This window comes from Helianthus annuus, chromosome 5, assembly GCF_002127325.2.
Source record: "Helianthus annuus cultivar XRQ/B chromosome 5, HanXRQr2.0-SUNRISE, whole genome shotgun sequence".
NCBI classification, from domain to species: Eukaryota; Viridiplantae; Streptophyta; class Magnoliopsida; order Asterales; family Asteraceae; genus Helianthus; species Helianthus annuus.
This window is the reverse complement of record NC_035437.2, coordinates 22,903,534-22,917,246: the sequence shown is the minus strand read 5'-3', so window position 1 is coordinate 22,917,246 and position 13,713 is coordinate 22,903,534. Positions and strand designations below refer to the sequence as shown.

Here is a 13,713-nt window from a genome sequence, read left to right as displayed (position 1 = left end):
GGTAATAAATTTGTTTGTGTGCCTTCGCTTGATAAGTGAACGAACATAAACAAGAAATTTCGTTCATTTAGTTAAATGAACATACATGAACAACCGTTGCATTCATCTATTTATATTTAGAAAAAAATGCGAAAATGGTCCTTGAGGTTTGGTCACTTTTGCCACATTAGTCCAAAACTTAAACCTTTTGAATTTGGTTCCATGTGCTTTCAATTTTGTTGTCATTCTCATCCAAAAGCAAAATCTGGTTATATTTTTCAGTTAACATCCAGCTTTTTTGTCTTTTTCCTCCCTTTTAATGAAAGGCAAAATAATCAGATTTTTTAATTTGTTATCACTAAACGTTAAAAGACAATTTTGTCCTTCATTAAAAGGGAAGCAAAAAACAAAAAAGTTGGATGTTAATTCAAAAACCTGACCAGATTTTGATTTTGGATGAAAATGACAACAAAATTGAAACCACAGGAACACAGATTCAAAAGGTTTGAGTTTATAACCAAAGTGACAAAAGTGACCAAACCTCAGAGACCATTTTGGTAGTTTACTCTTATATTTATGTTAATGAACTTTCATTAACGTGTTCGTTTTTGTTTGTTTATGTACTTTTGTGTTCAACAATTCAATGGGTTTTTAATTTTTATATTTTATTTAAAAACTTTAAAAGTCTCACTAATAAAATATTTAATAAATATAAAATATTAGTGTATTGTATATTACAACGCTTTTAACAATTTTTATAGTTCACAACCTTCGTAAATTTCTCATCAACACCCACATTGTCGACATCGTCTTCTTGAGAATCACCGTCTTTGTGATAAAAGATACCGATTTTATTGTCTATTTGTATTCATGAACGGTTGTTGTTCGTCCTCTAAAATTAACTAACGAACATGAACTCGTTCACTCCCTTAATGAACGAACGTATACGAAAAAAAAAACTTGTTTGGTAAGTTTTTATGAACAATTCGTGAACACGTATATTTCCTTAATCTTTTTCGTGTTTGTTCAGTTCATTTGCAGCCCTAATTTCCTTACAAACACCAAGAGGGTTCATGAATTCAACAAAATCTTGCCATAGTGCCCTTGTTCTTCAATAGCTGAAAACGATACTCTTCATTCTTTGAGCTCCCAAGGTTTCCGATATAGAAATCGACAAAAATACATGCGAGTTACGGAGCTCAATCTTATTATTTATTTATTTTTTGAACGGCCAATAGAATCAATCTCGAGCACTTTCGGGTTACCCACTGGATCAAAAGTCAACATACTTTATATTTTATCATAAAATTCATTTAAGTAATTTTTTTTCACATAAAAAACAATATACTTTCAATTTTTTCTTCTCGTAAAAGTACTTTTACAATTTTATACATAATACACATAAGAGACCAACATTTTTTCCAAGTATATTTTTATTATTGATACTCGACTATGTTATCGTGTAACTCAAGACAAAACACATATTAGTATCATAGCATAAATATAGGTGTAACACAACACTAGAATAGGAATCTTCATCATTTTCTCTGCTATATATTTTTCATCAAGATATAGATGGCATAATTCATCATATTTCTTTACTATTGTTCAAAAAACTATAGATGGTATACTTGATGGGTCGGGTAAGACTTCAAAACGAATTGGACTCAAACCGAACAAGTTGTTATTTGACTCGCCAACTTGGTTTTTTTAACTATGGTTAAATCTCATGATATTTTAACTTTTTTTTTTTAAATATGTGAATTATTCGCGAATGTCAGGAGGTCTAGCATACGTTGTCTTAACCGGGTCTGCGCTAGAGAGCCTCCTCGCATAATAGTCAAGTTATAAGCTTCACAACAAGATCCCTATTCTTTGCCTTGCCTTTATTCCCAACATGATCCCTAGAATTTCAGTATGACAATCTAGTAAAATCCGACATCAAACTGCACTTTCAAAGTAGATTTACATAAGCGTACAGATGTAGATGATTATAATGAAATATTATAAATATATTTATTAAATAAAATGCGTACATCATAAACAAAACACTAAAAAGACAACAACAAATACAAGCTCAAGAGGGATAACCAAGATATAAAAGCAAGAAAAGATAAGCAAATCATAAAACAAAACAAAAAATAAAGAAAGATCAAAAACCCTAAATCAGAAGCAATATATATACAAAAAGTCTTGCAAGATCAAGAAAAAAGAAATATTAATGACAAAGCTCGGTGGGGATAGCGTCAGTTGATATTTTATGGTGAGATATGCTTGATGGTCCACTTTGAAGAGATTGTTGCATGGCGGCTATGGTTGGTGGCCGGAAAACATGCATTTATGCCGGCGGTTGATGGTGGAGGCGGAGAGGACAACATTCTTTCAAGAACAGTGGTTGGTAGCACGGTGGTTGGTGGTGGTGTGATGGTGAAGTGATTGAAAGAGGTAAATGGAGATGCCATTTGAAGAGACTGTTGAGGGATGGCTTGCATATATAGATAATTACCATGAGTGTATCCTGTATTTATTATGTTGGTGCTGAATAGGATAATTTAGTTTCAGTCCATGTACTTCATGTTTTAACAGTTTGCTTCCTTGGAAATCAGGTTTACTTTTTTTCTTGTTGAGTTAAATGCTATTTTACTTTTTGTGATTTGGCTTATTTTGCTAGTTTAAGGTTTTATTTTTTTGCCTGTGGGTTCAAAAATGTTTGACTGTTGGCATTTTAGTCCACTGGGTTACTTCATCCGCTTTTTCTGTTAACGAGAAGTGTAATTCGGTCATTTTATATGTAATTCTGTTAACTTGAAGGGCAATTCGGCCGTATAAAATGACCGAATTGCCCTTCTTGTTAACAGAAAAAATGGATGAAGTTAACCCAATGTACTAAAATGGCAACGGTGAAATCTTTTTAGACCCACTAACGAAAAATAAAACTTTTGGACTAAACTGTCAAATTGGCTTAAACCACATGGACTAAGATGACATTTAACTCTTTTTTGTTTGATAAATGTTTTATCACTAGTAATTTTGCATGTTTACTAATTACTCTTATATAATAATTGAATTGATTTAGAAAAAGAGAACTAGAAAGATAGAAAACTACATATCTTTAGGTAAAATTTGAAATCCAAAGGAATACTTCTATCGAAATAACACGTGACATATTATACTCTTGAGAGCATTCACATTCATTCCATCAATTTTTCACCCTAAATTACACTAAAAAATACTATATCTTCTCTCTCCTTTTCAATTAAATAATATTTCTTTTATACCTTTATGATTACCTTTTCTCTCTCCTTCACTCACACACTTTCAAAATATATTAAAAAATTATATGGGGTGAACAGTGTCCCCTCAAATATACAGATGAACAGTAACATTTTCTCTCTCCTCCACTCACAACCACTTTTTATACTCTTTATATTATAAAAACTACACTCACAGGTGGGTTGGATGTGAATGCTCTGAGTTTTGATCATGTTATATCAATATCTTCAAAAAAAAATGTACTTGTATGTGCACATATTTTAAAAGAAATATAATGAAACTGAAAACTTCTTATGATGTATGAATATTCAAGTGGTTTATAAATCACCTTTTTCTCATGTAAGAGTTTGAATAGATATTATTTAGAAAAGTATATATTTCATTTCAAGGGTACTTCATGTGTAAAACTATGTTTTGTGTGTACAAGGCAAAATTCAAGGCTTTATATCATGTCACAACTTTACATAATCTAATTATAGTTCTTAGTGTAAAAGTATAATATAATGTATATAGAATAAATGTACCAATGTGCGGTTAAAACATGTAAGTCTTTCTCCATTTATGTAATATAAAATCGAGTTGGTCCAGTTGGATTTGGTGAATTGGTAACCAAAGAGCCTCTTAAGTATCCATAAAAAATGGTGCATGAAATGGTACGTTGTTGAAGGACTGAAAGTTTAATAGAAGAAAACAAAGGGTGGTAGAGTGAAAAGTGTGTGCTTGTATGTCTATATGAAGAGAGAGGTCTAACGTGACCCAACGAAAACACTTACTGCCCAAATATCTTTTACTTCTGAGATACGTCTACCCAAGAATAAAAGTTTAAAGGTTTCTTTCCTACGGGGCCATGCAATTCTTTCACATTCAGATTATTAGTAGTGAGCAATATTCACTTTTGGGCGTTTTACGTCATATGGCAGCCTAGTCAGTAATGGGACATTATGGAACGTTTTTTAAAATGGGTGTAGTGGGGATTGTGGGGTATTATGTTTATAATAAAATAAAATAAAAAAACAATTTAATAAATGTTATTGGACAAAACAATACAAGCTCAAATCTGATTGGACAAGATCTCCCCCCTTTGGCGTGATTTATAAAACGCCTGCACAAAAAAATTGCCAAACACGCCCATGTGTAGTGGCTAAAGGGCAGTTTTGGGCGTGATTGAGCATGAAAAACGCCCCTTTGGGCAACCATTACGGGTGGTCTCATAACATAAATATTATACTTTATTAGATATATATACGCCATCTTTATTAATCATTTCGATATTAAATCTGATATATTATCAAAATGAAAGATATGTTATGTAACAACCCAAATAAACCGTGCCAAGATACTCTTCGCTTTGCCCTCTATGGGTTGCTCATTCAGAAACTCACGGGTTTATTTTTACCTGATGAGTTGCTCGTCCAGGCAAAATGCGTTTTGATAGAGAAGATTTCCACCCTCTTATAAGAAAGGTTTCCTTCTCCTTCTCAACCAATGTGAGACTTACAAACTTTCTAAACTACAAACGTAGCACTATAGTGGAGGATATAAAAGAAGTCTGGTTTGTGTGGATGAAGAACATATCAAAGTATCATATCATAGATTAGGATAGATAGCATTATTTTGATATATTGGTGATTTGTAGTTTAATACTGTTTAGTTGGTATTTTTCAAGCTTTTCTTTAAAAAAATATATATATTTGTTCACATCTAAATGCCACCTAACTTGTAAAAATTAAAGTCACACTATGTTTACCATTAGACTATTAGTTCATGGGTTCTTTTGTTCTCTTGCTTTTGTTTTTATATCATCACTGCCGTGATAATAATAAAATAAAATAAAATAAAAAAAAAAAACATGTTAAAATCCATCAAATTAAAGTCATGCTATATACTATTTTGATTATAAAAGTTTTAATTCTTTAATATCTTTTTGTCTTTAATTTGTAGAAGTTGAAAACATTAGAGTATCATCGTGCCATCAGCTATTGTGGGTCCATGTGATTTTTTCTCTTCAGGTCTTAAGTTCGAGTCTGGGTGATAGAGATTTCTCAATAAGGGGTTTAAATTAGGGATCTATTGTGCGAGAGGGCTCTCTAGCACGAACCCAGTTAAAACAACGTATTCTAAACCTCCCGACATTCATGAATAATTCATACCTTAAAAAAAATTGAAAACACGAAAACCTGAGAAAGTATGAGAATCTGATGGTGGCTTTCATTGAGTTGAGTTATCAGTCCCTTGGAAAATGGAAGGAGTTGTGTATTGCAGGGTGGCTACATCTATACCTACATCTTCTTAAAAGTGTTCAACCAAAACAATAATTCTCTGTTTAACTTCTTTATTTTACCTCATGCATCTTGTTATAATAAACTAGATGGGATGGTAGTTCATTGGTAAACGCAAATCTCTGAAATATCTAGGTTTGAAAATGGAGGTTTTGTGTTTAAATCCCACAGACGATAGTGATTAAAAGACTCGGGTTTGATTCTCAGAAGGGGTTATCTCCCAGATTTATTAGGTTTTCTCCTGAATTGGTGTATAGGCATTATTTGCCTAGTGGAGATGGATATGAACGGGTGGTTTTGGTGGTGACACGATAATACTCTAGTGGTCCGTCAGTGATTCAAATTTGCCGTTCAAAAAAAAAAATTATGTATATTATAACGAAACCATACATTTTTGTCTAACAACATTTTTTTCTTCTAAATGCTATCTAATCAACATTCACTTAGACCAAGTGTAATGGTTTTGCGCCTAACGCAATGTCAACCCAATTGGGCGTGAAATAAACACTTGGTGGAGCGTGAGGAACTCAGGCGTGAGTGTAGCCACAGACATGAGGCAGAGGCGTGGGAGGGCATGCTACCTTCTTATAACCAATCGTTTTGCTTCATATTCACTATTTTTTCTTATATTTTAAATACTTTAGAGAAAAGAAAATGAGTGGAAACTTTCTTGCCTATATTGTAGTGACATGGCATCTAAATTTTCCACGACACCTAAATTTTTTATTAACATGCTAAAATGAGAGAAAAACGGTAAAATTGTCATGAGCACGTTTTTAATTAGAAGAATTCGTTATCGTCTTTAAACCAGCTCGAGGATTCATAGAGGTCACGGGTTCGAAACCTGGTAACCCCAGACTCTTCAGTTCCCATCGAGTTGGCAGGGGTTTCTTCGCCAGACAGCGTTGTTGGGTCGCTAGCTTGGAAAGTGAGATTACTTCCGCAGTCGAAGGTACCCTGCATCTACCATTTTTTATAAGACGTATCCAGTATTATAAAATTTGAAATCATGTAAAACGAAAATATAAATACAACTTGCCATGCACATGTTACCAGAACTCCAGAAGTAACGTAACCTGAAAATTTTATTGATTTAAGTTTTGCAATATTGTCACTTTTCTACCGATCTTTATCATATATTTTATAAAAGTAAACGTCTTAGTCTTTTCAGAAAATAATAAAGAAAAGACCTGAAGATTTGACCTGACAATAGATATGCACAATCCATCCATCCATCCATCCATCAGTTGTACAAGAATATATAGGTGGGTAGTAGCATCAGCTTAAATTCCGTTGCATAGACTTTGTTTATATCATTAATGGTGTTTAATAAGTAAGTTTTCAAACTATTTATTTGATATTAAATTAAAAGTTAGAAATTAGAAATTAGACAAACAATAACGCGAAGAGCGGGTGAGATCCGACCATCATGGGCACGACCCACACACATGACGAACTTATACGGCTAAAACAAACTAAATACGTAACTTAAGATGGTAACTTATACTTAGTGAGTTACAAGTGTAGGTGATTAACGTACGTAGAACGTTTATAGGTTACGACATTCACGAGACAAACACCGGTTATGTTTCGACGCTGAAGACGCAAATCTGTGAGTTCATATCCCCACTTTTAAACATTTTCTTGTTTTCTAAACTTTAGGGAAAATACATGTACTATGGTATGTTAGAACAAAACTAGGGAACGGTACATAGATCATGTTACAAATAGGGTGAGAGTTAAGCCCCATTAATCAACTATATACCTAGACCGCGGAACAAAATGTTAGATCTAATGGGTTTCAGGCAGCCACACTCTTGGCCACTTTTTACCAAGAGTGCTTTTGTGTCTCAAGTCGTAAATCGACGAAAAAATGCCTATGGTTTGGATGCTTCCTATGTCGTCACACATGTTAATGGCCTTGCAAACAACTAGCGATCTCGATTTCCTTATATTTACAGAATACACTTTTCAAGTACATTATACATTGACATACCTTGATTCTTACAACTATTACTCATATGTTTTTCACAAACTGCATAAATTCACACCAACTTTTGTTGACGATTTTCAAAACTTACATGTATTTCAGGAAATTAAGTGGATGCGCACGACCTCTTTTGCTCAAGAAAGTAGCTTTATGTTTCAAGATGTCATGTGTCTATGCTCCATTGCCACCTTTTGATGAAATTGTTTGCTATATCCCGCCTCCTTGCGGAGTTATAGGGAACAAAACCTTGATCTTTGATTTGAAATGATGTTGTAAACCTTTCAAACAATTATCTTTTGTTGGGATGTAAACTTTAAACTTAACTTGTATTTTGAATGTTTAAACTTGAATGGCAAATTTGGAGTTGTTTTATATTATGTAACTAGAAGGAGCACCCGCCGCATTGCGGTCGGGGTTCAACTTCATATCAGACGTTTGAGTAACCCAGTTTTAGAAAGTAAAATACATCAACCAAGGTAGGGTCTGAGGAGGGTAAGATGTAGATAGTGTTAACTCTACACCGTATAAATAAAGAGCCTCCTTCTAGTGAAACCCCGCTCGATAGTAGTTTTGCATCAAGCCTTAGACATAAGACACAAAACACTCAGCAATTGGGACAAAAACCAATTAGTGCATGTACCCTCTGTCTTTGGCTATCAACGCCAACACATGATGCATGATTAACTGTCCCTCGCTTTTTAACACTATTTTCACGAAATTAGTAAAATAACGAAAATTAACTGACCCATGGTTTCTTCAAAACAACCATACATATTTCAATACAAATGGTTCAAACAATAATACAAACATATATTAGTACTTATTATTATAAATAATGTTTTTGTACAACCATTGAATGCACAAAACACCAACATAGCATGGTGTACAACCTTTAATGCAACAAAATGTTGCAAATTAGAATATTATATAATATGTTTACTTATCGTATGCAATGAGAACCTTTCACGATCACACCTCGTGCTTCCGCCTTTGAAAGGGGTGTGACATTCATGAGCCGAGCCGAGCCGAGCCGAGATAGGGTAAGCTCGGGCTCGGCTCGATTATAAACCAAGCTGGCTCGGCTCGGCTCGGATTTGAAACCGAGATGAAAATCTAAGCTCGGGCTCGGCTTGGTTTTAAACCAAGCTGGCTCGGCTCGGCTTGGTTTGACTCGATTTTAAAAATAAAAGTTAATACGTAGCTCTCAAAATTCAATTTTCTAAAATATTATTCAATACTTCAAAAGAACATATTCTAAATAAGTTCAACCTAATACATTACAAGTCAAAATTACTTTTAACAACGCAAAATAAGTTTATATTTAAAGTAAATACAATATTTGTTCATTAGTACGTCGATCAACCTTTAAATATGTCATAGATATCAAACTACAACCCTAAATACATGTAAATAATAATCACTTTTTTTGTAATATATTATATGTATATAAAAATAAAATATATTATAAGTAAAATAATTCGAGTTAAGCCGAGCCGAACTACCAAGGGAACCAAACCGAGCCAATTTGGCTCGTTACGAGTCAAGCCGAGCTAGACTCACTTTCTAACCAAGCCGAGCCGGCTCGGCTCACTTTCAAACCGAGCCATATTAAGCGAGCTCTTTTCGAGCTAAATTCGAGGGAGCTTCAAGCAAGCTCCGAGTCGCAAGCTTTTTGGACAGCTACATGGCGGTGGTTGACAAATGTGATGATGGTGGATGACGATGATTGTGGTGGTTGTTGTGGGTAACGGTAATATCGGGTTCCCCCACTCTTTTTTGTTAACCAAAAAATTCATTTTGTCTTTGACCTTTTTAAGTTGATGCCATTTGAAAGCTTCCTTTTGTAATTTTTCTCACACTTGAAAATTTTACTTTTGCTGGTTGAAATCTTTTCTATTTGGTTTGACTTCACTATCATAGAAATGAGTATTTACGAAGGAAATCAAATCTGCCCCTAATTAAATTTGATGGTCTCGCAACATACATAATCCGTTGCAAATCTGCCAATGAAATTTTGATCAATAAAATCCGTCACAATACTAGCGACGGAATTTTTGTGGGAAATCATAATGACTAATTAGCGACGGAATAAACCATTGCACGTAAATTCCATCGCTGTACGCCCCGCTTGCGGTATCCGCATATAATGTATATATGTGTGGGCTATTAGGGGGGGCAAAAGTGAAAGTGCACTAATTTTAACATTATTTTACTAATTTCGTGAGTGTACTAATCGGTCTTTGTCCTGATTGCTGAGTGTTACGTGCCTTATGTCCAAGGCTTGATGCAAAACTACTATCGAGCCGGTGGTCTCACTGGAAGCAGCCTCTCTATTCCTACGAGGTAGAGGTAAGACTGTCTACATCTTACCCTTCTCAGACACTACCTTTGCTTTACTATTGGTGAGATTTACTGAGTAGGATGATGATGAAGTAAATTCCATTGCTAATGTTGCAAAGGAAATTATCAGGCGCATATTTTACACAAATGTGTGATGGAACTTATTGGTAGCTAGAATTCATCAAGACATGCACATTCACAAGCATTCTTACGTTTATGTTATACAAAGTTAATTTATACACTTCGTTTTGTTTCTCTACACTCCACGTTTCTGATATGTGTTTACTTTTTTCTACGTCTTGGTTACAATTTGTACCCTACTATGGTTGTAAATTAATATCACAAATTCATTTGAAAAGTATTTCGCATAATATCATACTTTGAAATTTCACAGTCATACATGGAAATTAATAAAGAGAGTTTATAAAAAATAAGTTGTACATTACATGATGGTGAGAGTTTTGGAGCCAAACGAAGATTACCTTGGCAAATGTTTAGTGTCCCGTTGATCTGTAGTTCAATGTGTTCTGGAGATACGAACGGATCTGCAAATTGACAAAAAGAAGAACCCAAAGAAGTGAAAGAAGAAAAAAAGCTTTTTAATATCCATCGCGTATCAAAGTTGTCCTAATCATAATAATCTGTGTGAGCTATATATAATGTACATATGGAATCGGTTAATAAACAGTTGCAACGTTTAATATTGAAGCTAAACAAACACAGCCAAAAAAAAAAAAAAAAATCAAAGACGTGTTGCATTAATATCTCATTGTAAAGTAGTAGCATTTGCTTGATTTACCTGTATTTGCAAGGTATTTTCTTATTCATTAAACAACTCCAGGGAAATTTCTATCTTATTCATTAAAGAACTACTGGGAATTTCTATCTATCTTAAAATTAATGTTCATCGATCGGCAAAGTGTTGTGGTTTCAACCGATAATCGATTGGCCAAAGCAAATAGAGAGAAAACCAGAGAGAATTTAAGATAAGATTTTAGATCAATTTTTCTAGATATATTATCCAAAGATGAACTCCCCTTATAAAGGGTTACAAATAACAGAAATAAACAAACATTACCACGAACATGGGATCATGAGCATCCCCAATATCTCTGTTATTTCACACATCCAAAATAGAAAATACATACTACAATACTTAAATAAATAAACCACTAAATGACTACCAAAAGTCATGCATGGAGATCATGGCTTCATGTATAGTGCAGCTCCCATAAGACTAGTGGGTATTGGGGCCGTCCCCATGCCCGTCCGCTGCTCACCGCCCCGTCTCCCCCACCCCCCTGTTCCGGCGCCGGGCCAGACCCGGCTTCTCCTTCCGCTGCAAGCCGGTTTCGACGTCCCTCATTCCCACACACACATCTATACACACACACACACACACACATATATATATATATATAGGGGAGGGTTATCTTGAGAACACTTATTTTTGTGAGAACACTAGGAACAATTTCCATCCATAGATCATCATAAATTAAGGGCTAAGATTAGAGGAGTTTAAATGAGGAGGAAACTTAAATAAAAAGACAAAGGGGGCATTATTGTCAAAAACATAAAACACATAAACCCAACAAAATCTTCAATTGATCCCTGTAACAAAAAAAAAAAAAAAAAAAAAAAAAAAAAAAAAAAAAAACCTTCAACTCAAAATCATGAAGAATCAAACTTCTGATTAGCACAGAGGCGTAGAAGAATCATCCTCTTCCAATTAGGCTGATATAATCTTCTGGTTAGAATATTGCGATTTCACTCACTTGAAGAATCTAGAGTCAAGCTCTGAAACAATTCACTCTTTGCTCATCTTCTTCAGGTGCTGATGTTTGTTGAGATTTGGATCTGATTAATGGTTTGAAGTCTGATTATTTGGCATTTGTTAGTTAAGTATGAAATAGCTAGGTCTATTTGGATGTGTTTTCTAGTTATGTATAAGGAGAATTTATGGAATTAGGGTGCTTATGACTGAATTGAGGCTGAAATTGTTACGTTTGTTTGGACATTGGTATGAATTTAATTATATGTATGGAGGATTGGTGGAATTAGGATTTCTATGACTGAACAACTTACACATGTGTAAAATAGACATTGTTGTGGAAATTGTGGTAGTATGTTGTCATTATGCAAAATAATGCAGTAATATATATATATAGGAAGGTTTAAATGAGAACACCCATATTTCTTTTTGTTTCCAGAAGCTTTATAGTGTTCAACTTCAGAATTTGTTGATTTGTAGGAAGACAATTTATTGTAGACCAACTGTTCGACGAAATGCCAACTAATTTTTTTTTTTTGTGGATTTTAAAGAATGGAAAACGAAGAGGATCCTGTGAAGAAACAGCAGATTGTGGATGCGCGGGCAAGAAACGTCAGTCACAATGTCCGTTGCTTAGAGTGTGGTAGTCAGTCCATTGAAGAATCTCAAGCTGATATTGTTGTTCTCCTTAGGAAGGTTACTCTTTCTTTCTAATCTGCTTTTAAGCGTCATCTTTAATTGTGACAAGAAGTCGTTTAAACATACAAACAAACGTGCCCAATAACATTTATTAGAAGTTATTTAAACAGGGGCTAATTTTGCTTGTTTCTGTTGTAGCTTATTCGCGATGAAATCAAATTAGGAAAAAGCAACAAAGACATCTATAAAAAGCTTGAAGACGAGTATGGGGAGATGATACTTTACGCTCCAAAGTTTGACTGGCAGACTGCAGCCTCGTGGCTATCACCGGTCAGTAATCAGTTTAATTTGTTTTTGTAAATCGAACGTTTATTGAATTTAAGCATTTAACAATGGGTCTAATATACTTTTGTAACTCTGATGTGGTAAAATTATTACTGAAAAACTTTTTTTCTAATCTTGTGTAGGTGGCAAGGGGTAACATGACCACACGAATCAAATTTGAGAAGGGACTATAATGAATAATGCATGTAGGCGTAAACCGGTATGAATTGTGATTGATGGTAAAGTAATTTAGTTGGTAAGCAAATTAAATTCTCGTTGAACAAAGCTTCACAACAAAAGAGTGGGGTTGATTTGAATATAGAGATAGTGTTTTATGTTCATGGGTCAACTAAGCTTTTAGGATTACAAATTAACAAATTGTTTTATAGCTATATGTTATTGTTACTTTTGGTTTATTGATAAAAATGAGTGTGAGATGATACGATTAACTCGAGAATTGTGTTGGTATCGCATTTCAGTCTTGGGATTCCCATATGTTTTTATACTTGTGTAAATCATATTACTTTCAAAAATAGACATAAATTTGAAGGTTTGCATATGTGTAAATCATAATACTTGAGAAAAAAAACATAAATATGAAGGTTTACACATGTGTAAATCATATATATAAAGGTTTACACATGTGTAAATCATATATATAAAGGTTTACACAAATGTAAATCATAATACTTTAAAAAATTAAGAATAAATATGAAGGTTTACATATGTGTAAATCATATATATGATGGATTACACATGTGTAAATCATAGTACTTCGAAAAAATAAGCATAAACATGAAGGTTTACACATGTGCAAATCATAATAGTTAAAAAAAAGGTAGATATATGAACATTTATACAAGTGTAAATCATAATAGTTAAAAACATGAAGAAAATGTAAACAAGTTACGAACATCAAAGAAAATATTAAGACATTAGACTTGGTTTTATTCACAATTGTCGAGAACAACCAATATTACCTTATCTCATTATTGTAATGTTTTGTTTCAGATTCACGTGTTTCTCTATTACTTTCGAAGTGTTGCATATCCCAAGTACAAAGAAGTTAGAGCAGCAACACTAGTAAAGGTTAAAATATCAGTCGACCAACAATGGAT

At 33.7% G+C, this 13,713-nt stretch overlaps 1 protein-coding gene across 1 annotated transcript; it reads left to right on the top strand.

Moving 5' to 3' along the window:
- Positions 1 to 11,513: 11,513 nt before the first annotated feature.
- Positions 11,514 to 12,871, top strand: LOC118492538 (cytochrome c-type biogenesis CcmH-like mitochondrial protein). Its single transcript, XM_035990699.1, has 3 exons — positions 11,514 to 11,692; positions 12,182 to 12,328; positions 12,470 to 12,871. Exons 2-3 carry the CDS (start codon positions 12,185 to 12,187, stop codon positions 12,629 to 12,631), a joined length of 306 nt encoding a protein of 101 aa, XP_035846592.1. The 5' UTR covers positions 11,514 to 11,692; positions 12,182 to 12,184; the 3' UTR covers positions 12,632 to 12,871.
- Positions 12,872 to 13,713: the final 842 nt, after the last annotated feature.